We start from the raw sequence: 27,926 nt of genomic DNA, 5'->3' as shown, positions 1-27,926 counted from the left end.
AGGTCAGTGCTGTGTTAGCTCCTTTCCTTTCCCCAGGGATGCTGCTTCTCTCTGTTCCCCTGGGATGAGATATGCTGGGACCCCACACCTTTGGGTCAACACAGGTTTTTTGGAGATGCTTTTAACACAACAGCAGGTGTGGTGCCGTAGCTGACCTTGTAAGCGTGGGGCAAGGCATCTCAGGTCAGTCATCGTCGTGTTGCCCAACATTTCACAGGGGGTGCCGCAGATTGTGACCAAAGTCTTCCCTGGGGAAAACCCAGTTCCATGCAGGTAAACTGCTCCTCCATTCAAGCCACCTTGGAAAAAGACAGAAAATGGGATTTAACACAGAGCCCGACAGCCAGCTGTCAACAAAGGTATTTTTCTGAATTCATAATTTTTGCTTTCATGCCAAAAAAACCCCGAAACCCAGTCACCATTAGTCCCTCACACCGCACCCCATGGAGGAGTTATAACAAGTCTTCGTGACTTACCCCAGTTGCGACGCACAGCTGTCACCGTCAGCGGAGCGGTGAACGTCAGGTTGGAGGAAGCCCAACCCCTGGGCACTTCCCGGCCCAGCACGCGGTACTCGCCGACAGGGAGCAAAGGAGCTGAGCACTGCAAGGTGGAGCGAGCGATGGTGATGCCGCTACAAGCAAAGTCTCCGACAAATACGTAGATGGTGTCCATTTCTGTGACCCGTGACACGGTCATTGTTAAAAGGAGACCAGTTGCAACAAGCGAAAGGAAAGCTGGGGTAGACTCCCTGTTGTAACTTATTCTTCCAAGGTAATAGGAGATGCCATCTACTTTTAGACTCAGAGCCTTAGTCCCGTTACCCGGAGGCACCGTGCACTGGATAGCAATGCAGGTGACACTGAGAACAAGGCAAGGGTGATGATCTATGAGAACAGAAGTATTTCTCTTTCCTTTCAGTGCAGAGCCTGTTAAGGTGAGCAAGCCTCCACCATGGGTACTGAAGTTCTGTGGGTAAAACTGGTGCACCTGAGGCGGGATGGTGAGAACACTGGATGCCTTTCTGAAGCAAGCTTGCCCACTTTTCCTGTTAGATATGGAAATGTTGTGCTCTCCTGGGGCAAAGCAGTCCGTCTGGCACTTGATGCTGGTCTCATTCCAAAACGTTACCTTGCAGACAGCCTGGTTATTCAGGTGTACCACAGGGCTGTCACTTGGCCATGCCAACCTCTGTCCTTTGATCATCACGTAGGTGAATGTCCCATTGGTCTCCCAGGTGACCAAATCTACAAGAGGGGTCCACTGCTCACGAAGGTGGAGTGTACAGTCTCCAAGGCAGACACTGCTCATCCCATTGACAGTCACTGTGACGTTGAGAGCCCAAGATGCCTCAGCCAACCACTGGTAATGCAAAGGATGGGCCCTTGGAAAGACAATACAACTGATGGCATCATTCTCAGAGTTCTGGATACCACAGGAATAATTACCCTCCAGGCTGACCTGTACCAAATTCCTCCTGGACTTTAATGCAATACCAGATATAGTGAGTAACATTCCACCACAGATTGACCCTTGTGATGGGAATATGGAGGTTATCCGTGGAGTTATCGTAAGGGCCTGCATCCCTGCTGTCACACGAGCATATCCTAGCTGTCTCTGAATAACCTGAATGGGGAAAATCCCAGGTTCCAGGCCATTCAGTGGCAAAGAACACCGATAAAACATTGCAGACTCATTGTCACGTTGAAACTGGAGTTCACATTCACTGTGACCAAGCTTAGCCACAGATCCAGTGATGTTTATTCCCTGGATGTTCAAGAGGAGGTTGCTATCTGTGATTTCCATTTCAACAACAGTAATTAGAGGAGTCAAAGCTCTTTGGTAATTAAACATGGTCATGTTTTTTGCAAAAACAGTATGTTTAAATGACCTACTGCTGATGACCACACTTATTCCTACAGAGATGTCTTGTGAATCTTCATTAGACAAATTAGTAGCTGGAGGCGTCAGGCACCAAATTGCCTCTTCTGTCAGGTGGGTAACCATACAAGTTTTCCTGTTCATTGAAACAGAAACCAGGGCAGGATTTTGGCTAAAGCCCACCCCAGAGATTGTGAGCAGTGTTCCACCTAGGAGTAAAACAAAACAAGGGGTGAGGAGGACATGAAATGCAAGAAAGGCTTCAACGACTGTCAGTGTACAATCACAAACAGTGACAAAGTTGGTAAGCATAGCAGCCAGGTTGAATGGAAGAAGAAATGATGTACTTTTTTGGAATAAGACACCTAACACTCACATATCAGGATAATCCTATGTGGACAAGAGTGTAAGGTGTCAGATATCCAGGGACCATCATGGCAGCAAGTGACAGTAGAAAGCCATCACAGAACCAGAGGAAGCTGTTTTACCCCCAAGAGTAATAAGAGACTGGGAATGGGAATGCCTATGCAGGCAGGCAGGGAGATGGTTTTGGGATGCAGGATGCAGCACAAATACAAACAAAAAGGTGGAACCACAGACTTGAATCTTCAGTTCTGCCTGGCCATTCAGGCAGTGCCAGATTTGCCATGCACTGATGGTCACTTGCCCTTGAGGAGTTCACTGACCAGAAAAGCTGATACACTGATGAATGCTTCCAGCTTCATGCTCTTCCCTACTTACATGCTCCCAGTCTGCACCATTTAGGATGAGTAGGATAGGAAAAGGAAGAGAAGAGCAGTTCTCTCTCCACTGTCCAAGGCAACTCTGACCAGGGCTTCCCATGCATGGGTTGGAGGAAGGCAGGCTGTCTGCTTTCCCCTCTGGTTGCCTGGATGGTTTTATTCCCTGGCCATCTACTTAAGACCATAGAAGATGACAGCAAATGGGTAAACAGACCACTGGTGTGAACTGGGAGGGTCATTAACATGGAAAAGCAACTCAGAAAGAGTTATGCACAAAGTTATGACCCCCAGCTGAGTCTGTCCTTGTTTCTAGTTTTGGAAGACGGTTGTAGAGAAGCATCATCATACACTGCTCTACCCATAGAGTCTTCCTAAATCATCCTGTGTCTGGGTCACTGGTTGACAGGCTATTTTTGGTCTGATCCAACACTGTTGTTCTACAATGTGGCAGTGGAGTCTTGCTCTCCACACCAACAGGAGAAGGAACACTGGTAGTCTCTTCTACCACCCTTACCACAGAGTAGGTGCTAATTATCTGGAACAAGCATGAATCCTGATGTCTGGATTTACGTAACATTGCAAAGCAGCAGTATGGGCACTGCCTCCCAGGATGCTGAGAATAAGAGTAGCTCTGAACAAGAAGTCTGGATTTTAGGATGTGACAAGGACAAAGATGCAAACTCTCCAACATTCCCAGCCTAATCCCGAATTTCCAAACCCAAAGCTGCCTCCCTTAAACCCATCTGAAGCCTTTATCCATCTTCCTTTACTTTGCACTCCCAGTGCTCTGCCTTGCTTCACCCTTTTTATCCATTAAGCTCATGTGCTTCCTTTTCCCATGATCTGGCTGAAAAATAAGTTGTTTTATAATGGAGTTCCTTCTGAGTCAGCTCAAATCCTTAATCCAGATGACCACACAAATGTTAGAGACAACAAAAACCTAGACATAAGACAGGGGAAGGACTGGTGCTTTTTGCAGTGATGAGAGTCTAAATCAGCTTAAGTCATTCATAAAACTACAGCCAAAGAGTTAATCAGTTCTTATTTCAATTTACCCTTAAATATGAATAGAAGGGTGCCTTTTTTTTTTTTTAAAGTATAGCTTAATCATCAAAACTGATAGCCTTTGCGCTCCAAGCTCTATCCACACTCTCATCTTTCAAGGCTTAAGCACTTCAAAAGCTGTTGAACTAATCACGTACCACAAAGCCTCTGAGTTTTTGTATCTCTAAATGTGTTGTGAGCCTGGGAGAATAATCTGTGGAGGAAACGAGGTTGCATCACGAGACTTCCTCTGTCTTCTATAAAAGTGTTTCTACAGGCGCATGTAGAATGCACTACAGGGATTCAGCTCTTCCCCCACCCCCAGTCAAATGACAAAATAAATCAACCACCCCAAATCTGCTTTTTAAGATTTAAAGTAAAACTTTTCTTTTTAATTCATGATGTTTCATTCTGAAACACACTTAAATTATTTCCAATGTTTAAAAGCTTGGAATAGGATTAATAAATATTTCACTTTTGATTAAAATTAACATTGAAAAAGGTTTTTTCTGTCTTTTCAACTTAACAAAAATGAACATGCCCTTTGGGATCACTTGAAGTTGTTTGCTTCAAACCACAATCGTACCCTGCTTTCCACCTAACTTTCACATGGAAAGCCTTGAAAGATGGAGGCATAATGACTGCAAGAAACAGCACAGATGAGTCAGGTGTGGGCGTGATTTGCTTTCCCAATAGGAACATGTAAGGATACAGGAGCAAACACTTTGGGAAATCAAATTCAAAACACAGGGACCCCTGAGCCAGCCAACCAGATTGAGGGATGCTCACTGCAATCCCACATTTCCAGACATCTGCTGTCTGCCGGTTGATGTCTGCACAATAAAGGATCACAGATTTAAAACACCCTCATTTAAACTGATATGAAATGGGATGCCCTTTCCATTCCTGCAGGAAAACCATGTCCTTGATCCCTTTAACCTCCATAAGCAGTTGCAGATGTGCCAACGCTGTTTACCCAGAAAGGAGCCACAACACGGCTCTATGCTGAAGATCTCTGAGACATACTGGATTAACGGCTCAACTCTGCAAAACACAAGCAACATAGAAAATACTTTTTTGAGGTGTGGGTTTTATTTTATTATTTATTTTTCTCTCCTGCTGCAGCATTATGCTTCCTTACAACTCCTCCAAGGCTGGAAAGCCAAACACCCACCTGGCATATCCCCCTTGTTCAATGCTACAGTGACAAGACCACCCCACCCAGTTTTTTCCATGTGATTTGAGCTACGTTTATTATGAACATTGTCTGATCAAGTGGCACAAATTAATTGCCCATCAAAAGAAGCGAGGAGGAGGGAGGTTTCCCAAATAGATCCGACTAGCCATGCCCACAGACAGGAGACACAAGTGCACAAAAGAGACATCCCAGCTGCTTCCCTCCTTACATCCTCCCACCAGGCAGTGGGGGTAACTGCAGCAAGAAGCAGCCAAGATATAACCCTCTGAAACCCACTCAAAAAAGAGTGTGGATCTGCTTCTGTCCCACCTACATCTATTTTTCCGCCTCATCGCCCTTCTTTCAAAAACACTTCCTGCCCTAAAAAGACACAGAGAAGTAGACCCTCCCAAGCCTATAATCCAGCCCACCAGAGATAAGAGTTGTCTCCTGGGATGACCCATCTCCCTCCACTCTCTGTCCCTGGAGACAAAGTGATGGTGCTGCCAAGAGCCTCCAGTATCAGAAGGGATGAATCCCTGCATGCCATAGAATCACAGAATGGTTTGTGTTGAAAGGGACCTTCATGCCCACCCAGTCCCAGCCCCTGCCATGGGCAGGGACACCTTACACTAGACCAGGTTGCTCCAAGCCTCATCCAGCCTGGCCTTGAACACTTCCAGGGATGGGGCATCACCCCACCAACCACAGGCTTTCTCCTTCTGAAGTTTATTAATGAAACAAGCTATTTAGGATGGTTTGTGAGCAACAAAAACAGCTCCCTTCTCCCCAGTATCATTGTTTCACGATCATTCCTAGCAGATGCCATGGATGAGAGTTCCATGGCTGAGGAACAAAACTGTGGTGCTTGTGAATGAATTGTTGCATCCCACTTTCAGGTAGGTTTTCCCCCCATTTTAATTCATTTATACTACATTTATCTAGGCATGAACTTGAAATGTCACCTTAAGAGATGGAAACAGCATCATTTAAAAATTCTCCAAACAAAGCATTTTTTTATTTTTCAAAATAGCTTTTGTTTTTCTCATGAAAAGCGATTCTTTTCTTGTGCTGTTTTTCTACAGCAGGATTTATCTGCATTTGACCTGAATCTGTGAATATCTTTGTCTGAATATGCATTTTTCATCAAATCAACTGTTTTTTCTAAAATGTTTCTCTTCTGCCTCCTACTGATCCAAGGGGAGTTAATTGACTAGCATTAGCAGTTTGCTGACTTGGGTTCCACAGATCAATAAATGCCTTGATAATTATTCATAATTATATACTACACTGCATGTTTTACTGTTAGGTACAGAATTTTTGAAAACTCTTACCTTTCCTTTCAGATTAACCCTAAAATACCCAATAGGATAGAAAATTAAATTTATATCTGAAGGAAAATACATGCATTCACACACCTGCTTGAAGAGACAGCAATGCCGTTGATGATGACAGAAACATTGTACCATCCCTCAGCCAACGGTGGAAGTATCACATTAACACCATGGTCCGTCTGCACCTGGATCTGTGCCCACGAGCCCCCAATTTGGACCTTGATATCTGACCCACGGTAGCTGGAAAACTGGGATATTCCAATCTGAAGCTCCTGCCCCCCTGCAGAGAGGAGAATGGATGAAACTATTTCAGTGGTTTTGGCAACAGTTATTTTATCATGCATTTGCCCAGGGAAGAGCACGGGGTCCCATCATGCCACAAGAGGTCCAGTCATGTCCATCAGCCCAAAACAAAAACTAGAAAACCACAGTGGTTTTGTATTCTACTCATCACCTGACATCCCTGATATCCCTTTCAGAAGGATATTGACCACTTGGAGCGAGTCCAGAGGAGGGCCACGAAGATGCTCAGAGGGCTGGAGCACCTCTCCTATGACAAAAGGCTGCAACAACTGGGCTTGTTCAGCCTAGAGAAGAGGAGGCTCCGAGGAGACCTCATTGCAGCTTTCCAGTATCTGAAGGGGGCCTACAAGGATGCTGGGAGAGGACTTTTTACAAGAGCCTGTAGTGACAGGACAAGGGGTAACGGGTACAAATTGAAATCAGGGCGGTTTAGATTAGATATCAGGAAGAAATTCTTCCCAGAGAGGGTGGTGAGGCACTGGAACAGGTTGCCCAGAGATGTTGTGGATGCCCCATCCCTGGATGTCTTCAAGGCCAGGCTGGATGAGGCTTGGAGCAACCTGGTCTAGTGGAAGGTGTCCCTGCCCATGGCAGGGGGGGTGGAACTAGATGATCTTTAAGGTCCCTTCCAACCCAAACCATTCTATGATTCTATGATAAGGTCACCAGCCATCAGGGTTGTCCTCAGTCGTTACCAGTGAACATGGCTATGGTCTTCAATGGCCACTCTCAGCCTGCTGGTACACATTCAGGATAGGATCCATACCCCCTTACCATAAACATCTATCCTATAAATACCTGCAGCTGATTAGAGCCTAATCCAGTCTGTCTAATGCTCACAAACTGAAGCTAAGAGTTTCTGGGATTTTTCCTAAATCCCTGGCAAAACATCCAGACCGCATTTTTCAGCATTTTGGAGTTATCTCACTTTAAAAGGAGGCAGCTATATGAAAATCTATGCGGGTACCTAAAGGCATATGCCCACATATGCCTTTGTTTTCAGGAAACATGGCACACACTCCAATTTAAGCTTTATTGTGAGCCAGATTTATTCAGATGATAGAGGACACTTTCCTTTATTTGTGCATACTGCAATAATAGAAAAGGACAATCCTGTGTGATCTACTCTAGGTGATCCTGCTCTGGCAGGGGGGTTGGACTAGATGATCTCTAGAGGTCCCTTCCAACCTCTACCAGTCTGTGAATCTGTGACAAGGACAAGAGAAGGGAATTTCATAGCCTAAATTCCTCTTGAAATAGCTTAAAAAAATAGGGTGGTATGCATTAGTGCAAATAAAGACATTTTCACTGAGATAGGTATATCTGTGGTCGACAAAGAAACAGAGAATTTGTGTCATGATTCATCTTATTGTAAGGAAGATATACAATAGAGTTGTGGTGAATCCTGCCACAGAACCATCTGTTTCTCTTCACTGACTATGCAAGACATGTCAACAACAGACACAGAGACATGTTTAGGAGTTGAATCTCAACCTCTTTTCTCCCCTGAAGGACGTGGGTCCAATTGCACAGGAGCAGGAATAAACAGGCCTAGAAGGGGTCTTCAAGTCTGACTCCCTGCTGTCATAGACCTCTATGTTACATAAATCCCTTTCCTAAATTAATCAAGTAAAAGGTGTGAATGTCTCTCTACCATCCACCTGAGCTGGCCAGCCCAAAACACTTGTTGCTCCACAGAGTTGCTCCAGACCAGACAGTGAAGATCAGCGGTCACAGAACAGCTTCATTTTTGCTCATTCCTCTTCTTCACTGAGCACGTGGCACTGTTTTCCCAATCAGCCAGGGAGGTACTCAGGAGCAGCTCATCTGCTTTCCTCTCTCACCTTGTCTTAATGCAAATTAACTTTTGTAGGTTGATGCATCCTTACTAGACATTCAGATCTGAGCAGCAATTTTGTCACCCAAGCAGAGGCCAGTGTCACTTGGCTTTAGTTTGCCTCCACAGCAGGCACGCTCACCATTGCCATTCAGCTCCATGGCCTCAGCTTTGGAGAAATCTCTGCTTTCCACAAAGCAGGAGAGTCTGTACAAAGCTCCCCTCATCTACCAGCTCCTCTAAGCAGGTCTTGAAGCCAGTACTTTTCAATTCTGCACGTGCAAGGAGTCAAATAAAGTTTGAAAGCCTGCAAAGTTGAATATATTAACAGCATGAACTCTTTGGACTCTTGGTCAATTGTCAGCTTAATCCTAGATGCCTGGAAGGCATCGGTGTAATTTATTTATTCTTTTTATTATATAGGGGGAAAATGATATTAAAAGACGAAGCTGTGGAGGTTCTGAATAGGAGATTAAACTCAGCCACACCACCATTCACAAGAGGCTGTAACATTAAGGAATTCCTTGCACCTGGGCTGCCCGCGGCTAGAAAAATCTCCTCTTGGTGCTATGGTATCTGAATAATATTCAGATGATAAAGGACAATTTCTCTTATTTATGCATTCTAGAGTAATAGAAAATGACAAGGGCATTTGGGGAAAGGAATAGAAATGCTGGGCATGCAGTATGTCGTCACTGGCAGTCACCTAACTCCTCGCATCCCCACCAAGTCCAGCCAAACTGCTGAGCTGGGGGGAACTTTATTAAGGTGAGCACTGGGGAGGTAGCAAAAGAGGGAAAAAAAAAATAAATCAGATGATTGCTTCCTTGGAGGAAAGAGTAGGATGGGTAGGGAAGCAGGAATAATTCTGTCTTCCTCCTATATTCCTTTCTCACTCTCTCAGATACTACCAACCTGGTGTCTGGTTACCACACAGAAATGTAGTAAAACTTCTTCCTAAGAGACTTGTCTGTAAGTGGACATCATTCACCATCAGTGCCTTGTATTCCCAACACCCAGCCAAAACCTTAGGAGTTGAGGAGGGAAATGAGCAAAAAACCCCAAATCCAAATTTTCAAGACAGGAATGCTAAACACTTCTTGAGATCTACTTGGGATTTTGGCCCCACAAATTCTATGCTCATATTCTAAAGTAACAGATCACAAGGTCAAACTGGAAGAAACAGTTCGGCTTGGAAACGAGAACTAGCAAGACAAGGGCTGTCTCTCTTCTGCTTTCAGCAACCCACAATGCACATGAGGCACTTTGTGATCAACCCTTTGGGATCCTGAAGAAGGACACTCTCTAGAGATCATTTCTCTTGTCGTGGCTGAACTGTCTACCAAGAATGAATGGGTGGGTTAATTTCAGAGCAGAGTTAAAGAAATGTGACACATAAGGAACGTTGTTCCACACCTGACATCCTGTGGACATCATCCATGCTGGTCTAAGGCAATCAACCTGTTATCTCATGTATGCTAGATTAAAACCAGCATAAAACAACCAAGACTGGCAGGAAACACAGGGGATAGAAGTTAAAAGAAAACATCAAAAAAGCCAGTGTGGGATTGCCAAACTCCATAGACCTAAATTCCCTCTGCCCCACCACCAACAGCACTTCTGCAGTGGATGGGCAATATATGCCTGCAGCCTTCTCACCTGCTATGCCACTTCTGTTTCTGCTCAGTGACACAATAGTAGGGTTTAAGGAAGGATCATACTGGAACAAGTTGGATACCCTTGTTGACTGGTACCCAGAAATTAGTGTCACATGGACAGCAGCATCTCCTGTCCCCTAGAAACAGAAATGAAGAAAGCATCAGGGCTAATAATACACCAATAATTAAAATATAAATATATATATTCACTATACTCCTGCATCTCCCATACCTAAAAATTATATGGGCACTGATTAAATTTGTATATACACCAGACTCAAATGTGGATGATTACATTGTCTTTACAGAGACATCTATGGAGAGTTATAAACCTTAAAACAATCATAGAATAGAATCATAGAATCATAGAATGGTTTGGGTTGGAAGGGACCTTAAAGATCATCTAGTTCCAACCCCCCTGCCATGGGCAGGGACACCTTCCACTAGACCAGGTTGCTCAGAGCCACATCCCAGCCTATGCAGATTTTCATTTGCTGTATCCATACTAATAAATTAAAACACTGATAAGTCATAGGCATAGACAGTTATCCCAACACTTAAACTATTACCATCGTCCTGGGTATAATTTTGCCATGCAGCAAAGACCACTGCTGCTGCCTAGGCATGTTTTTGCACATCGCACAGACAACGTCCAGAGAAGGTTTGGATGTCAACCTGAAGATTTAGAGCTGAAGAGGGTTCAACAGTGTGAGCAAGTGCAATTGTCCTAGGTATGCTTAATCTACAGTAGACAACTGAAAGTGGAGATATGCAATTTTGCTGGAGTTAAAAGCAAAAAAAAAAAAAAAAGCAGTTTTGTTCATGTGATGCTTAGCTAACTATGTTGAAATCTGGAGGGGGTTTTTTCCTGTTTAATTGGTTTTCATAAGTCACCTATAAGGTTATTGTTAATTAAGCTGGTCTAAACTGTAGGTGGAATCCATGTTAAATTGTACCACAGCCAAGACTTGGCTGATGGGCTACTGTTTGCCCTTCCCTTGGTGGAGCTCAGGCCAAGAAAACAGAGAAAGGCCTGTAGGCTGCTGACTCTTCCTAAAACAATGTGGTTTCTTACCCGAGAGGGAACTTTACATTCAATTCTTGTTGAATTTCGGTCATCCTCCAAAATTGGGCAAGGCAGAGATCCAAACAACACCAAGTTTACCCCTTCCAGATTGGTCCCCCTGAGAGCCACTTTCAGTCCTCCTACAAAACCAATTATTCCATTACATTCAAGATGTGGAATAATATTTTTATATACAAAGGATTCTTTTTTAATAGGTGTCTATAAAAGGGAGCACTGCCTCTCAATTGATCTGATGATCCACCGTACTGTGTCTAGCTTCCTCTCTTTCACCAGAGATCTTTCTGACCTATTATTTGAATTCTTTTCCATGATACAGTAAGACTGCCTTTGCTTCTCGGTTTATTTTTTAATTACATACTTACTTAAGCCAGCAAGGTCTGACCTGTGATTTCAGCCTTAGAAAGATCCCCAGCCCAAGAATGAAATAAGGAAGGAAGGAAGAAGCACTAAGAATGGGAAATGAGCTTAACACAGCAGGTGCTTTCACAGTTCAAATAGCTGCCAAGCACCCTGCTGTCAAAAAAGCCTGTAGCATGTGTCTAGGAAACTTAGGTTAGAAAGGGGACTTGGCAGGGCTCGAGATTTAGCAGAGTTGTGAGGAAAGTCAGAGGGCTTGATTCTGCAAAGCACTGAGCAACCTCAGCTCTCCTCTGTAGCAGCCAGAGCTGAGCCTCGTCAGTCACACAGGATCATACCCGACACAAATCAGACTTGCACTTGATTTTTCTGCACCTCTACATGCCCATGCAAATAATCAAGGTGCCTTTCTGCTTTTTCCAGTGACTAGGAGATTCAGGGGCATTTTCAAGAGAACAGGAATGGACATTAATGGCAATTCTAAGCTGGACTTTGGTTTTTGATGCAATTCAGAGACCAATTAAAAAAAATATGAAAAGAAATTTTGCCTGAAAGTTAGAGGTGTTTGCTCTAGTTATCAGTACTGCAGAGTTTCTGGACAATGGCTGGACAGACAGACTGCTCAAACAGCAACTTTATTAATGCAATGTTTAACGTGTATGTGCTATACTGCAAACCAACTGTGCTTTTATGAAGTTTTTCATTTGTGCTGTAAGTAAACTTCTGTGATAAAGTTATTACATATTGATGTCAGAGTCTCTTGCACCTTTTTCTCAAAGCATTGCTTTAAAAAGTTAGCAGGAAACAACAGAGAAGCCTGAAAGTTTATTCTTCTAGGTTTTCTCTGGCAGCAAAACCAGGCAAACAACAGCAATCAGATATGTAGACAGCAAGCTCTTTCCATCCGCTGGAGCATGGCAGTTATCTTCAGAAAGGCATTCCATGCTTAGGAACATCCCAGCATGGCACTACTGAGACCAATGATATTTTGAGAAGAGGGACTCGATGCAGCAAAGCACACAATGCTCACCAGCTACCTCTCCCGTAACGTTAAGTTTGCAAAGCCAGAAACAGCAAGAACTCAAAACTGAAGCCAGTTCTCTAAGGTGATAGTTGTCAGATAAGGAGCCTCAGATTTAGAGTACAAAAAAAAAATCTGTGTGTGTTGTCTAAAGCCTGATGCTCTTAAGTTTTGATATCTACACTTATATCCATATGCAATGAAATACTGCATATGTGCACTTTACGATAAGATTGAAGAGAGGTATTTTAAATGAAAGAAATTAAAAACACAGATGGAAGCTGTAAATCTTTCCAATTATAAATGTTCAAGGCATATGTAACGTAAGATAGCATTATACTTGCTCTCTCTTTAATGAGTGACAGATCACTGTAATTGGGAGAACTGGATTGTAGGCGAAGAAAATGAGAAGCCAGGCCCAAGCACTAAACTTGCCATTGCTGGCTTGTTTCTTCTAGGGTTTTTTGGGGGTGGGTTTGGGGTTTTTTTGTTTGTTTGACTGGTTTTCTTTGGGTGTTTTATGAATCAAAATGAGTTGTAAAATTAATGTACTCTATGACCCTTCTATTAGGAAAAATAAGTGGAAAGATAAGGATTAGAATATCTTTCTTCCCATGCTCCCCCACTTAACATAAAGAGGTGGTCATAACTTCTTGATTTTCAGCTTAAGAACCTTACATTGTTCCAAGTCCATCCCATAGCTTATCCACAGAAAGGTTCACATCATTCCTTTCCTCTGCCTGCTCCAAGGTGACCAATCAGTTCTCCAAGCCACGTGGCTGAGATAGTTTCATGATGCACCTGGGCCAGTACTCCTGCCTCAGTGATGTTTGTAACCATGAACTCAAAACACCTCAATAATGAAACTAGAAGGTTTCCAGACCAAAGCTGGGTAACTTTTACTATCAGAGTGACTGTAGATGATGAAGATCTTGGTAGTGAAAGTACAGAACCACCAAAACACGCCATGAAAAACAAGAAGCAGAAAGCAGATGTTTCCTTAGAGCTGGCCTGGCATTCAGACCTACCAATCTCTGAAGCTGTAGGAGGTTCAACAGCTACCAGCTTTGGCTCAACTCTTAGGAAGACGCCTTCTCCTGTGCTGGCATTGAGTGCGAAGCCGTAAGGTCTCACCAGTAACATTAACCAGTAGACTCCCACTGGCAGCCTCTCCATCTGGCAGACCACTCGGGTTTGATTCGACATCACAACACGGCAGGTCATGTTGTTCACCTCCACCTGCAAGGCTGGCTTCTCCTCGGTGAAGCCAGCTCCCCTGATAACTACTGTGGCCTGGGACCCATCATCTGAAGGAAATCAACAAGACATCTCATGAATTCCAGGGTAACAATACCCAGGATTTACTTCCAAACAACAGTTTTTACCATCTTCATCAGGACATCCTGAGGATCTCTCATTGTCCTCAGAATGTTTATTCCTGCCTCTCCCAGCTATTATGTTTTTCCATATTTTTTTTTTAAATACTTTGAGCCAAAATCCAACTTTTCACTTTAAGCATCAAGCTCACCACTGTTTCTCACCCTTTGATGCCTCTACCATCTTCACATTGCTGTAGAAACATGCCTGTGATACATACTTTCAAACTGGAGCTGATCAGACCTGCCTCGTTAGAAGATTCAGTTTCCATAAAATCAGAAATTTCCAAAAGAATACACATGCACACAAAACCATCAGCATCTGGCAGATCTTTTTCACAGAACAGTGGTTTTGCCATTTTGTTCACGCACAAAGCCCCGTTACCTGACAAATACTCCACATCGCTGACTAAAGGTGTCAATTCCTGGCTGAACTGGAAAGAACACGAACCAGAACAGTTTGCAAGGACATCATTTACCACCACCACCACCTGGAGACAGGGAAGAAGGTTACTCTAAAGCTGGGAACAGAGGAGTTTTCCAGAGTCACATCTACTTGGTAGACTTGCAGAGCGATGCCTGTAGCCACACTGAGCTACCAAGAGCCCATTGACTGTGCCAGCACAGAGCACTGTCAGCTGTCTGTCCTGCTGCAGTCTCATTAAAATTTAATTGCAAGGCTTGGTGGAGTTCCATCTGCGGCAAAGGAGAGCACAGCTTTGGAAACTGTATCACCAGCCTTTCCCGGTGTCTGCAGGACTCCATCTCCCACCTTGCTGGGACCCACAGCTCCTTCCAGGTCCTGTTTTTAGTCATCCATTGAAGACCCTGGTTGCCATACCCAGTTTTTCCCACCCTGCCTTGGGAACAAGTTTATTATGTTTAAAACATCCTGTAAGACCAATTAGAATGATTCCCAAAATGTGTCTTTTCAACATGCTGCCCTTTTTTTTTTTCCCCTTGCTGTTCATGCTTAAACAAAAAAGTTGGGCTGTGACCTCAGTTATCTAACAAGAGATATCAGGAGATCTCTTCTGACATCTTCATCTCTCAGAAGAGTCAACTGGCAAAGCCCAGGGCACAGGAGAGCCTCTCTTCATCTTTCTCCCAAGTATTAAGAGTATTCCAGGAGGGTACCCCATAGCCTACAAAAAGCAAAAGCAGACTGTCTCCAAGAAATGCAAGAGCAGAGTTGCGAAGTTTAACTCACCTGTGTTTTATTATTGAAGGTAGCAAGCATGTCCCCAAATATTGGTCCAATAAACACACCCCCATCATAAACCACACGACTAGAAACAGTTGCCTTCAGACCAGTGAGGTTTTCAGCAGAGACCTGGTGAAGAACAAAGAATTGAAACTTCTCATGCTTTTCCATCCTGTGATTTTAAATTAAAACCGTTCCCCCAGAGTTCATAGTGTCATTACAAGGCAGCAAATAACTCCTGGAAACCTCTTCTCATGCTTCTTCCATGACTCCTATCTTCAGGTCTAAACCTGCTTTATCCAAGACTTCACAACACTTCCCTGTTCCCATCCTCCCCTTGCAGGCAAGAAACTGAGGCAAAGTGATTCAGGAACCAAGTTTGCAAATAAACTTCCAGTACTCAGTAATATCATTTGGAATTAAGCACCGAAATAGCTTTGAATGTCTGCTTTCATGACTTTGGATCAAACAAGCTCCTGTGTTAGAGCTGAAGATGCAGCTTAAGATTTTTTCACCATCCAGGCCAATGTCTGGAGCATGAGACAATGGGGATTTGCCTAACTGAAGATCATTTTACACTTTTAGAAGCTGGATAAACAAAGAAATAGTTTTTCTTTTGGGAGAAGGAAGCAGCTCAGTCTGAGTCCTTATTCAAAAAAGATGCTTCTACTTAAAGCAAAACTTAAACAATAAATCTTGAGATGGGTGGGTGTGAAATGAACCTTCATCTGAGACTGATGAGAACCAGATATGCACCCATAAAGAACAGTTCTCAGAAAAGCTCTTCTTGGCCCATAAATGCTGCTGCAAAGCTGTACTGAGCTTCAGTTACTGTACTGAAATATTAATGTGATTATAATAGCTTTCATTTCAGTATAGCTGTCTCTTTATTGTGCAGAACTGCAACAAAGCACAAAAATTACATTCTAGCCTCCTCATTTTGAAGCACAGGCTCTGAAGATGTAATTTCTCCTCCTGTAACTGCAATTGGTTTTTTTAATCATCTAATCTCGAATTTGCTTAAACTGCTGTTCCTAATAGGAGGATAGATTGCCTAAGGTCCCACAGGTGTTTTCATAAAAACAAACACTGGGAGAATGGCTCAGCCAAGGCCAAAGACATTGAATGGGGCTCAAAGCAGGTGTTAGTAAAATAAATTACGGTACATTGATAACATTGGGCAAGTCCCCTGTTTTTGTTTTCCAAGTCAGCGTCCAGATGTTTTCATAGCAAGAGGTTGAGTCTTTAGTCACGATGAAGTCACTGGTGTTGAAGTACGGGGCTGTAGAATGATCACTTTTTTCTTGCAAAAGCTTGTGGAGATGGTGAGAGGAGATGTGCGCTGAAACACCTGCAAAAGACAGACAGCAGTGAATACCCTCATGGCTAGGAGAGCACATCTACCTCCTCCTAGATGTGAAATTTTCTGGATCCCAAATGACAAAAGATCTGCACTATTTAATGCTTAAGAAAACCTAGAAACCTTTTTCCAGGTAGGACCATCAGAAATTTTGTCTAAGTGATAATTTTCATTACATGCAACCTACATTTTTAAGAGACATGAAATTTCAGTGTTCAAGTCACATTTCTTCAAAATAGTTAGGGTAGAAACTTCCTAGATAAGAGGGTGTGTGGAGTGGGGGAAGTCAGTCGGAGATGGTGACCTCGTAGAGTCCAGTCCCAAATACATGCAAACAGTATCCTATTTCTTTGACATAAGTACCCATCGCCAAAGCTGCAGGTACAATAAATCTCTCTAAACCAATTCATAATAAGGAGGGGAAAGCACAAAGCCTGGGAACATGGCAAGAGTAATGGATTACAATTTTAAAAGGTGGTATTCCAAGCAGGGCACTATTGAGACAGCCCTTAGCTGCTGCAGAAAATTTCTGAGTGGCAACAAGGAGAATATTAATGAAATAATTCTTTCCTAAGGTCACATTTTCCTATTTTATGATTTGACTTTATAACTGAGTCACCAGTTACTCAGGTGAGAACTTTCTTATTGGCCTTGCTCATATTAACCCACTCACTTTCATTCTAAGCCTCTTGGAATGTTGAAGCCAAACATGAGAAAACCTAGCACATCTGTAGGGTGACTAATTCAAGTCAAGCAATTCTATGCACAAAAGCTTTGTGGTATCTGTAAACCAGTCATCAATCCTGGCCATCCGAGAAGAAAATTAACATCCTCATAACCTGCACAGGCCTCATCACACAAAATGCTCAGAAGTATATGTGCTGGAGAAATATCAGTATAATGAAACCTTGGGATGCAAAATCCCAATTCAGGATGTGATCCAAAGTTCTTTAACATTAAGGCCAATGTTTCATTGTGGCTGTATGCCTTTTGGAACAACCATAACTAACATCTAGAAATACTTCCCCATCTATAAGCCTTAATTCCTGTCTTGAAGGAGATCAAATGAAAAGGTCCAGCAGCTATCGCAATGGGTTTAACCTGCCAGTCTGTACCCCGAGTATTCCAAATGTTCAGTATTGTCTCTTCTTCACTTGGCTTCCTGCAAAGGAAATCCAGGACTTGTGCTTGCATCTTTTCTTACCTGATATTACTGTATTGGCCAAGTGGATGCGGAAGGTCCCTCCAAGAGGTGGAGATGACTTTTGCACCGTCTGAATGGTGAGGCTGACTCTCACATCCTCTGTGGAGACGTAGAGGTGGCCATACTCCCTAGAGCCTTCCCCAAGCAAGGCACCTCTGTGTGACAGAGAGGGTTCACATGAAGGCATTAGCAGTCACGACCCCCATTCCTGACACCCCCATGTCACCAGCAGCAGAGGGACACCTATGGGAATACCACTCTTGAAGGACCTAAGGAGAGCACGTTCCGAGCTCAAAGGGAACGTCAGGAGAAGTGCGGCCAGCAGGTTGAGGAAGGGGATTCTGCCCCTGCATTCTGCTCTTGTAAGACCCCACCTGGAGGGCTGCATCCAACTGTGGAAGCCTCAACATCAGAAAGATATAGACTGGTTGGAGCGAGTCCAGAGGAGGCCACGAAGATGCTCAGAGGGCTGGAGACCCTCTGCTATGATGAAAGGCTGAGAGAGTTGGGCTTGTTCAGCCTGGAGAAGGGAAGGCTCCGGGGAGACCTTATTGCAGCCTTCCAGTGCCTGAAGGGGCTACAAGGAAGCTGGGGGGGACTTTTTACAAGGGTCTGTAGTGACAGGACAAGGGCTAACGGGTTTAAATTGGAAGTGAGGAGGTTTAGATTGGACATCAGGAAGGAATTCTTCCCGGAGAGGGTGGGGTGGCACTGGGACAGGTTGCCAAAGAAGCTGTCGGATGCCCCATCCCTGGAAGTGTCCAAGGCCAGGCTGGATGAGGCTTGGAGCAACCTGGTCTAGTGGAAGGTGTCCCTGCCCATAGCAGGGGGGTTGGAACTGGATGGTCTCTAAGGTCCCTTCCAACCCAAACCATTCTATGATTCTGTGCATACTCCCAGCTTCCACCTACATAATATAAGCAATGCACACAATAGAAAATTACGGAAAACCACCTTTTAAAATTATGGTAGAAGAAATGGTTCATGCAGCACCCAGCACAAGCAGGTCCTGCCCCAGTACTGGTGGTTTTGCAAGACCAACTCAATGAAGCCTGGACAGCAGCTACAACATAAGGCAAAAAGCTTGCTTACTTCGTCCTGGAGTCTACCAAAATTTTAACTCCCCTGAATTACAGCGATATTTTGTATGAGAGTTCACCTAAAGCCCAGTTTTTAAAACTTAAAATATTTTCTCCCTTGCCACTGAAACGCTCCCTTTGCAAAGGAAAAAGAGGCTCTGTGGTACGATGGTGCCACCTTGCGGTTAAGTGCCTAAATAGCAGCTAAAGTCTCAGCCACGGTTTCCGCAGAGCAATTTTGGAGAACACAAAACCAAATGGACCACTGAGCCTGTACAGCCGGTACATCAGATTTTAGGCAATATTCCTGTCCCGACCGCCGCAAGGTGTATTAAAGCACAGCAGATGCTCATTGAAGAGAAAGAACTAGGTGCCTTTCGAAGATATCCAAAGACCCATTTTTAAAGCACGCACTGATTTCTGTTTTTAGTCTTCCTGGCTTCAGCGTCACACCTCGTTTTCTCTTACATCTCCCTCCGTGAGATGCAGAAGCCCACCAGTGCTAAGCACTTGGTTTTTTTCCTGGTGAGAGGTACTGTGATCAATCCATCTCAATCTTCTTTTTATAAACTAAACAGATTAAACTTCTTAAATCTTTCTCTCCCAGGCATTTTCTTCAGCTCCATAATCACGCTCATGGCTTCTTTTCTCAGTTTTCCTAAATCCCTTTGAAAAATATGCTCAGTGCTGTGCCTGGCATTCCAATGCCGGTCGTGTTAAGGTTACCTACAGGACTAAAAATTTCCCCTCTCGTTGTTATTTACACCTCTGTTTATGCATATTAAACCTCACAAACATCCCCCTGTATTCTCCTCCTTGCCTTTACCACTGGAGATTCATGTCAAAATATTACATTTAACACTGGTAATTAAATGTGCTTTTCAGAGGCATTCTTAAGTCAAATACTTCTATGCTGCACTAAGATAACTTCTACAGAACAGCTAGGTCTGACCTGTGTTAGGAAATGAATTCTTGGACTTGGGCTTTGCAAAATAATAGTCTGAGCTGCTGATGAGCAGCTATCATGTTGGGAAAACTGAGGAATAAACTAGATTGCATCACTCTCTTCGTTTGTGCTGACTTGGTCTATGTCTCTGAAGCCCAATAGGTGATTGACGAAGTCACCAAAGCCATGGATTCCACCAAGGAATGCAAGGGCTTGGCTGCTCTGGGAACCAGAGCTAATATTCTTCAGATCTTAGCCAACTCCTAAAGGAGAATCTAGCTGTCTTTAGAGCACTCAATACTAATCTCATATGGCTTTGCATGTGCTTGAAAGAGAAGAGACCACAAGGTAAGGAACCAATTAAGCTACAGCAGGCTGAAGTTCACTTTCTCCTGAAAGGATGTGTCCTGTGGGTGCCTGAGCAAGTCACTGTGGGTGAAGTAATTGAGCCAAGCTAAGAGCTGGCTGCTGCAGACGAGAAGAGGCTGCATCCTCCCAGCTTCTCCCTTGCCTGGCTCTATTCCCATCAAGACCTTGCTGACTCAGCTGGATACAATTCAGCTTTTACAGGACTTATTCTCTGCTTGTATAGTCCTTTAAAGTTGTGCTCTCTGATGTGGTCAGCCTATGGCTCTGTCTCCTCTATCATCATGGGAACTTCCAGAATAGAATCATAGAATGGTTTGGGTTGGAAGGGACCTTAAAGATCATCTAGTTCCAATCCCTCTGCCATGGGCAGGGACGCCTTTCACCAGATCAGGTTGCTCCAAGCCTCATCCAGCCTGGCCTTGAAGACAACCAGGGTCAGGGCATCCACAGCTTCTCTGGGCAACCTGTTCCAGTGCTTCACCACCTCATCTGGGAAGAACTTCTTCCTGATATCTAATCTAAACCTCCCCACTTTCAATTTAAACCTGTTACCCCTTGTCCTGTCACTAGTCATAGAAGCCATATCAGTAAGCAAGGATACAAGGTGGACTTTCATTGCCTAACATGGTAACTGATGTCATTAAAAGTTTTTGGGAGCATCTCTGGCTGATCTTCATCCACTGTTCCAGAAGGTCTTAAATCGTCTAGTCCTAAATCATATCTTTGTGTCCCACGCATCTTACATACCCCAGGTTAGCTGAAACATCTTAAGAACCTTGGCTCAGCAACTGAATCCTGCTCATACAATGGAATTCCAATACCAGAATCAGTCGTCTTCACTAAGATGTCTACAATATACGTTCAAAATCCTATATGATGAGCAAACCTCAAAACAGTTATGTGCTGAGAGTGAAGTATCTTAATTTAAAACTGCAGCCTATCTACTGACACTTGTGAAGGATTCAGTAGTCTAACCAGTATGAAAACAAGCCATCTGAAATATCTAGAGAAGTCAACTCCAATGAAAGCACAGGGACAGCAGTCTAATCCCCCGCTGCCCCTCATGTCCTGTCTTAGATGACAACCAGTTCCAGACAAGTCAGGGGGAACTGCCAGAGGTTTTACAGGGTATTGATATAATCTACTCACTGTCCCTACCTTAGAGAGAGAAGGGGCAGACTGGCACCACAGCCAGACACCATCCAGGACACATTGTAAGTGGGAGAAGACCCCACCACAGACACTGCTTCAATTATCGGCCCACCTGGTCCAGGTGGTCTGGGATGCCTCTGAGAAACTGGAAAGAAAAGAGCACAAGCATTCATTGGAGCTAGGACAACAGCTGTTACTATGCCTAGGTTATTTTCATTTCGTAGGTGGAAACTCATGGTTGGGGTTTTTATGTTTGGTCTTGTCTGTGCAAGACAATTCAAGAGTTACATTTGTAAAAACATTTTCAAATAAGCCAAGAGTATTGATATTTGTTAATTTCTTCTTGACTGTTTTCACAAAAGAAATATAAGTTTAAGAAAACAAAACTATTTTTGTGCCTGTTGTTAAACACCCTTCTCCTTTAAAAAAGTTTCAACTAGCCTGTGCTGTGATGGGACATAGCCCCATCATTAAAGATTTTAATGGAGTATCCTGGAAAGATGGTAACATTAAGAGAAAAGAAAACAACCAACACCACAATTTTTTTACCTGTCACAGCTCTGTCTGTGATGACGACTTCATCAAGGTAAAATGACCCAAGTGTTTCCTTCTGCGGCTCAGGACCCAGCAAGTCAATCTGATGCACAAACACGGGGGAATGGGCAGGGAGGTCCCGGAGAAGCACGGAGCGATTCACACACTCTTCCCACAGGTCAGTGCATGTAAACCTCCAGCTGGAAGACACCAAGCACGTGCAATCTCTCTTTTGCTGTGAGGCAGTTGCAAAAACTGACTTCTGAAGTGCTTTGTGAAGCTTCCAAGTAATATCAGGTGCTGCTGTTATCACCACTATTGTTACTTTTACACAACACTTAACGTGATTGCTCTCTACACATCTCTCTTGGGTTCCCAACAGTGAGAACCAGGGCTTTGTGTCTCTGCTTGGGTGTCCTCCTCTGTGTCACAAGAGGGGGATGTGGGAGCAACTACTGCTGCTCTATTCTGGGCAAAAACAATACAAGAGCATCAGTGACCTCAGCAGGGATCAATCCAGAGTTCAGGTCCCTTGGGAATACCAGATGTTAGCTCAAGGCCCACAGTTCTCTCCACATACCCCCTCTTCCCCTTCCAGGCACAACCCTTGCTTAATCTTACAGAACTCCAAGGTGCCAACTTCACTTCCTGAAGTTCTTCAGAGACTCCTGATTTTTTAGGTCTGCTTGCCTCTAACTTTACTTCTAACACCAAATGTTTTCCACCCATGTATTCTAAGTGAAAATAAAAACTAAACCAACTTTCAAAACTCTGTACCAATGACCTCATAAGTTTCCTAGGGCGGGGGTGGGAGGGAGAGGGAATCGATTAAAAATTCTCACTGCAGAAAATCCAGTGACTGTTGACAAAGAATCCATTAAATTAATGGCCTCAGAAACCTTCTGGTGTGCTTACCAGAGACAGAACAAACTCTCCATCTGTGCAGTGCAATGGTGGGATAACAAGAAACACACAGATTTACTCAATAAGTCCTCAAATCCAATGGAAGCATGTTGCAGGGATGCCTTTGCACAGCCGGACAATGTGTCAGCTTACGACAACAGGAAATTTTCTTCTATACAAATAAGAACTCACTTCTCCCAGTTTTCCTAGTACACCTTCTTACTATGGAAAGTGTCATGTCTGGGAACGGTGTTGGATACCTTTTAGAGTCAGTTTCATTGAAATCGCACAGGCAGGTGATGTTCCTCTTCACTGGGCATAAAGAAACGTTGGTGTAGGACACCAAGATACGAAGGATATTGCTCATATGGCCTTTATGTGCAAAACACACCTGCAAAAATGGGGGGGGTCGGGGAAGAAGAGAAACTTTCACAAATCAAAATATATAATTTATGAGTAATGCTTGTAGGAGAGATTATATTCTCTTTAACATTAGTAAGGAAACGTGTTACTCGAGTTCAGCAATAAAGCCCAAACCTTAAGGTCAAATTGCCTTGAATAAAGCATCCAACAGGAGATGGTGCACCAGCATCCAGGTGACCTGTGTGCTAGCACATAGCCTGAAACAGACCCCTCAGGCTTCAGTGAGGTTTGGGGGCAAAACATAGCTGGGAATCTCCAACAGCAATTTCAAGTATCTAAGAGAGAGGAAAGGAGATGTGAGGAGTTAGAGAGATTTGCTAGGTACAAGGTTTGGGATGTGTGTCAGGTGAGGAAATAGGATGGGAAGAGATGTGTAAAGGGAACTGGAAGGAGTCTGGAAGGACTACAGAAGTCTTTGGTGACAGTGTCTCCCTCCCTCTTCCTTTCTTTCAATGCTCAACAATTTGCCTTCCCCCAGGTAGCAAAGAAAAGGTAATAGGATTGAAATCAAGCCCTTATTCCTAATAAAAGCAGATGAAGAAGGTGAGCAGAAAAGTTATGTGGAGCAGACCCCCAAAATAACAAGATTTTTGCTTTTGTCAAGAAGCAGTCATTCTTGCATCTTCCATCTTTTCTCAACACCATCCCACATTTTCCTTTCCCTTGGCAGAAGTGGCATCCCCAGAAAAAGTGAGCAGCCAGAGGTGTTAAACGATATCCACATCTCAGGGAACTCAAACTATACACCCAGTCAATGAAAAACACTGCTCTTTCCACAAGCACAGTTCAAAGACACCAACCTTTGTGGATCTAGAAGTCTAAACAGACCGGCTGAGTTTATAATGCTGACTTGGATCAGTATTCACTCCCCACTGCAACCTACACAGCAAGAGCAGCCACTTACATGTGTGTATTCACTAAGATCATATCTTGGTAGAGTCGATGGGGAAGTTTTCACCAGCTGGCTTGGTCTGTGAGCACTGAACCTCCCACAGAAAGGCTCTGTACCACTGACAACATGTTCCGCGATAATGATGTCCTTCATATCTGACAGATAGAAAAAAAATAAGGCACAGAGGGGATGACAGCCTTGAAAATTCAGAAGACACCAGTATGGTCAAGAGATTCATAAAAATGCAGGAGCTTGGTATCCAGAACTTGTCAAACAGTCCTACTCAAATATTATCCTATCCAGATAAACAGTGAACATATGCAGATAAATTGTTCCCTGGTTTAAGGGTGCTAAAGGGCAGGAGGGATGATTAGACTACTATTCTGAGCATAAAAACTCATGACAGAGAACATTGTCTTTAGCCAGATAGAGTATTTCATACCAAATTCACCCTTTCTTTCCAGACAACACTCAAAGTTGGAAAATTATGTATAAAGCAACAGTGAATCCACCTTCCTTTTTAAGATATTTATTCCATTCATCTATCAACCATGATGCCATTTTTTCTTCTCTGAAGACAGGACGCTGGACTAGACAGACCGTAAGTCTGAATGTGTGCGACATCTTTACATTTCTGGCATCTGTTCTGCTGTTTTGGGTTTTTTTTTGTTTGTGGTTTTTTGTTTTGTTTTTTTTTTAATATTTTCTACATTTTACAATCATCAATGAAAATTCAAATTCTCCTTTGTTCTATTTGTTATGTACCAAATTTTTATTCCCACTGCACTGTTGAACCATCATTGGCTTTTAGCTCAAGTTTTTCCCTCTTTTATTTGGGAGAATTGTGGATTTGGGATCACGTAATTAGATTAAGAATGTCTAATTTTTTTTTTTTTTTTTTTCCCTAAAGATTCCCTCCCTCCACAGTTAAATTGTTCTCCTCCTCTGGGAGGAATCAATCACCAAATATACATATTACTGGCTGGAGTCTATTCTCTGTCTATACCGAATGTGAGTACATGATACAACTCTAGGTAATCATCTACTTTTTGCCATAGGATTAGTATACAATTACTGCTGTCGGATACATAAAATAGAGTAACATTCTATTGTGCACAATACCTTCATGTTAGAAAACTGTTATCAATTTCTTTATTCTTATAATTTTTACAAAAGTGATTAATGTTTTACACCAATCTACACCTAATTTTTCTAACCACCAAATCATATTACCTGTTTTCAACATATTACAGAAAGGATCTCTCATTATTACATTAATCATGTTAGCTTTAATGTAAGTTCCATAAACTCACCACATCAGAATACATCCAAATAATGAAAAGCTAAGGAACATAAATATAGGTACTTAAAACCCATTAAAAGCATGAATTTATTGTCATTAAAGGTTTAAAATACATTTGTTTCATTAAAAGAAACTCCCACAGTAAATAATGCTTATGTGTCACAGAAGATCACTACCTTCTTTCTCAAAGCCACCACGGAAAAGGATTTTAGCAGAAGCTGGCTCAGTTTCACATCCTATTGAAAGGAGTTCCTCTATTGCTGTTTGCACCTTTAAAACACATCAAGAACATGGAAAGCAGTCACAGGACAGCAGTGTCTAGCTCATTTCAGCAAAGACCTTCAACACAACATCAGTTCAGTTCTCATCTGCTAGGGATGAGTGGCAAGGCAGCTCTGAAGGAGCAGGTAGCCACATGGAGCTGAATTTTACTCTCTACAACACAGAACATAAAACTCCAGATCTGATACCCTTCAGGGGTCTCATCAACCTCCTCAGAAAGGTGCAGATTTTTTACAGGAGCTATATCACAGCCTGGGCATCTGCATTCTCCTCTAGAATCCACCAGCTGTGTTGACTCCATGTCCAACAACTGTCATGGGGTTGTCACCTGGGGTAGTTCTGACAGTGATCAGTACCACATCAAGAGGCTATGAGATTTAGAGGAAGTCAGATCAGAGCTCCTGCCTGAAGGAAGATCTACACAGTACACTTATGGTCTTAGAGAAGTCGAAGGGTCCACTACCTAAAGATACCACACACATCACTGCAGACATGACAGGCCAAGATCAGGTGCTGTGATACCTGGGAGTCAGCCTCCCCAAAAATCCCACTGCGAGACATTCCCAGTAACAAAAATCACCCCTACATCATAAAATTTCACATAAACTTCTGGGCCAAACGTTTAACTGCTGTCAAGCACCAGAGCCCCATCAGTTACACGCCTGCAGAGGACTGGGTGTCTGCGTTTAATGACACCTACCTGGTGAGCCGTAGCGTTTGTGGGGATAATTCTGTGTAATATGTTATTCCAGGAGACACTGAAACACCCTGTGCCAGACACAGTCAACATCTGGCAAGCAAAGAAGTAAATAAATGAAAACGGATACAAGCTGCACAAGACACACAGACTTAAAACCCCGTATCTCCTACCAAGGAGGATTTTAAGGCCAGCATTTTGCCTTTTTAAGACTCCGCAAACCAAAGTCTCTTCACCTACTCTTAAACTGCTCCTCTTCTCCGTGGTCTCTCCTCACGCGATCCTTGGACTCCCATTCTTACATTAACAGGAGTACAAGGGATGCATGATCTGTGCAGACATGCTGACAGCAACTAATGGTCCATAAAAGGGACCATACGACAGGCTGAGAGAGTTGGGTTTGTTCAGCTTGGAGAAGAGAAGGCTCCAGGGAGACCTTATAGCACCTTCCAGTGTCTGGGGGGACTGACAAGAAAGCTGGGGGAGACACTTTTTGCAAGGGCAGGGAGCGAGAGGACAAGGAAGAATGGGTTTAAATTGAAAGAGGGGAGATTTAGATTGGACATCAGGAAGAAATTCTTCCCGGAGAGGTTGGGAAGGCACCGGGACAGGTTGCCCAGAGAAGCTGTGGATGCCCCATCCCTGGAAGTGTCCAAGGCTAGGCTGGATGAGGCTTGGAGCAACCTGGTCTAGTGGAAGGGGTCCCTGCCCAAGGAAGGGAGTGGAACTAGATGGTCTTTAAGGTCCCTTCCAACCCAAACCATTCTATGATTCATTCTATGATTGCTATGAAAGCTCCTGACCTGCAGCTGTGGGATTTAACCATGAGGGAAACCTTCCCTCACTGCTGAGCACTTCATCAAGTTGAAAGTGTCCATCATTTCATTACACTGTAGGGTTAACCAGATAACACACACCGAGTGTGCTGTCATGAAGGAAGGGAAATAAAAATTATCCCAAACGTGTTAATTAACAAATGTATTAAGGTGAGGCATTAGTGAGTGACTTAAAACCTGAGGGGAGTCAGCATTGCTTACACCAACACACGAGCAGATTATAACACAACCAAAGGGTTCACATTCGCTCACCAGCATGTGTAAAACCCACAAGCACCTTCAGCTCACGTTGCTGTTCTCATCAACTATCTCAGCAGGTTAAAAACAAGTGGGAACACACTTTCATGTCTGGCACCCCCCCTAAGGCCTTTACAATCAGGATTTGCTGCCAACTGTGTCAACTGAATCAGGGCTAGTCCAGCTTCCAGGGCCAGGCACAGAGCACTGACCTGCACGTTCGGAAGTTGCAACGCACGAGCCCGAATTTCCTGTCTCTCAATGTGGTAGTTGTTCACCACGTGAGGATTCAGCCACGTGTTATGTATCTGGACTCCAACTCTCATCCCATTGCTGGGTGTCTTTCCGTGATGCAGCGCTTCCAGGTAGTACCTTGAACCAGAAGTTAGCTCAAATTTCTGGGATTTTGGCTGCCAATCCTCACTCCAGCTCTTGACCCAGTGCTCAGACCACTCCGAATTGCCAGCAGGGAGAGAAGCTATTTTCACCTGTGTTCAGACCAACCAAATAGTCTAGTTAGAGACATTTCTCCACCCCCAAAAGGCTACTAACAGTTCCCCATGCAACCTGTCATGGATGACTTCATCTCCTGTCTTTCAGATACAAAAGGAACTATGTCTAGAGCCTTCTGAGACATAGTATGTTACCATTAGTAAGGCCAGTAATGCCACTTCTTTTGGTTTTACA

At 43.6% G+C, this 27,926-nt stretch overlaps 1 protein-coding gene across 1 annotated transcript in view; it reads right to left on the bottom strand.

The window, feature by feature from the left end:
• LOC104505969 (fibrocystin-like) overlaps positions 1 to 27,727 on the bottom strand; it is a gene marked incomplete at both ends in the record, with an annotated part of 40,245 nt that extends 12,518 nt beyond the window's left edge. The window contains 18 exons of the mRNA XM_010146786.1: positions 156 to 299; positions 477 to 2,090; positions 4,645 to 4,712; positions 6,264 to 6,459; positions 9,979 to 10,114; positions 11,053 to 11,183; positions 13,471 to 13,749; positions 14,204 to 14,309; positions 15,029 to 15,151; positions 16,189 to 16,373; positions 17,587 to 17,741; positions 21,139 to 21,277; positions 21,682 to 21,866; positions 22,830 to 22,960; positions 23,897 to 24,039; positions 25,364 to 25,457; positions 26,170 to 26,259; positions 27,452 to 27,727. Of these exons, the coding sequence (XP_010145088.1) occupies positions 156 to 299; positions 477 to 2,090; positions 4,645 to 4,712; positions 6,264 to 6,459; positions 9,979 to 10,114; positions 11,053 to 11,183; positions 13,471 to 13,749; positions 14,204 to 14,309; positions 15,029 to 15,151; positions 16,189 to 16,373; positions 17,587 to 17,741; positions 21,139 to 21,277; positions 21,682 to 21,866; positions 22,830 to 22,960; positions 23,897 to 24,039; positions 25,364 to 25,457; positions 26,170 to 26,259; positions 27,452 to 27,727 (4,195 nt within the window). The remainder of the gene's footprint in view (positions 1 to 155; positions 300 to 476; positions 2,091 to 4,644; positions 4,713 to 6,263; positions 6,460 to 9,978; positions 10,115 to 11,052; positions 11,184 to 13,470; positions 13,750 to 14,203; positions 14,310 to 15,028; positions 15,152 to 16,188; positions 16,374 to 17,586; positions 17,742 to 21,138; positions 21,278 to 21,681; positions 21,867 to 22,829; positions 22,961 to 23,896; positions 24,040 to 25,363; positions 25,458 to 26,169; positions 26,260 to 27,451) is intronic.
• Positions 27,728 to 27,926: the final 199 nt, after the last annotated feature.

This window comes from Eurypyga helias, unplaced genomic scaffold (genome assembly GCF_000690775.1).
Source record: "Eurypyga helias isolate BGI_N326 unplaced genomic scaffold, ASM69077v1 scaffold1870, whole genome shotgun sequence".
In the NCBI taxonomy this organism is placed as follows: domain Eukaryota; kingdom Metazoa; phylum Chordata; class Aves; order Eurypygiformes; family Eurypygidae; genus Eurypyga; species Eurypyga helias.
The sequence above is the reverse complement of the archived record's forward strand: the minus strand, read 5'-3'. Positions and strand labels throughout refer to the sequence as shown.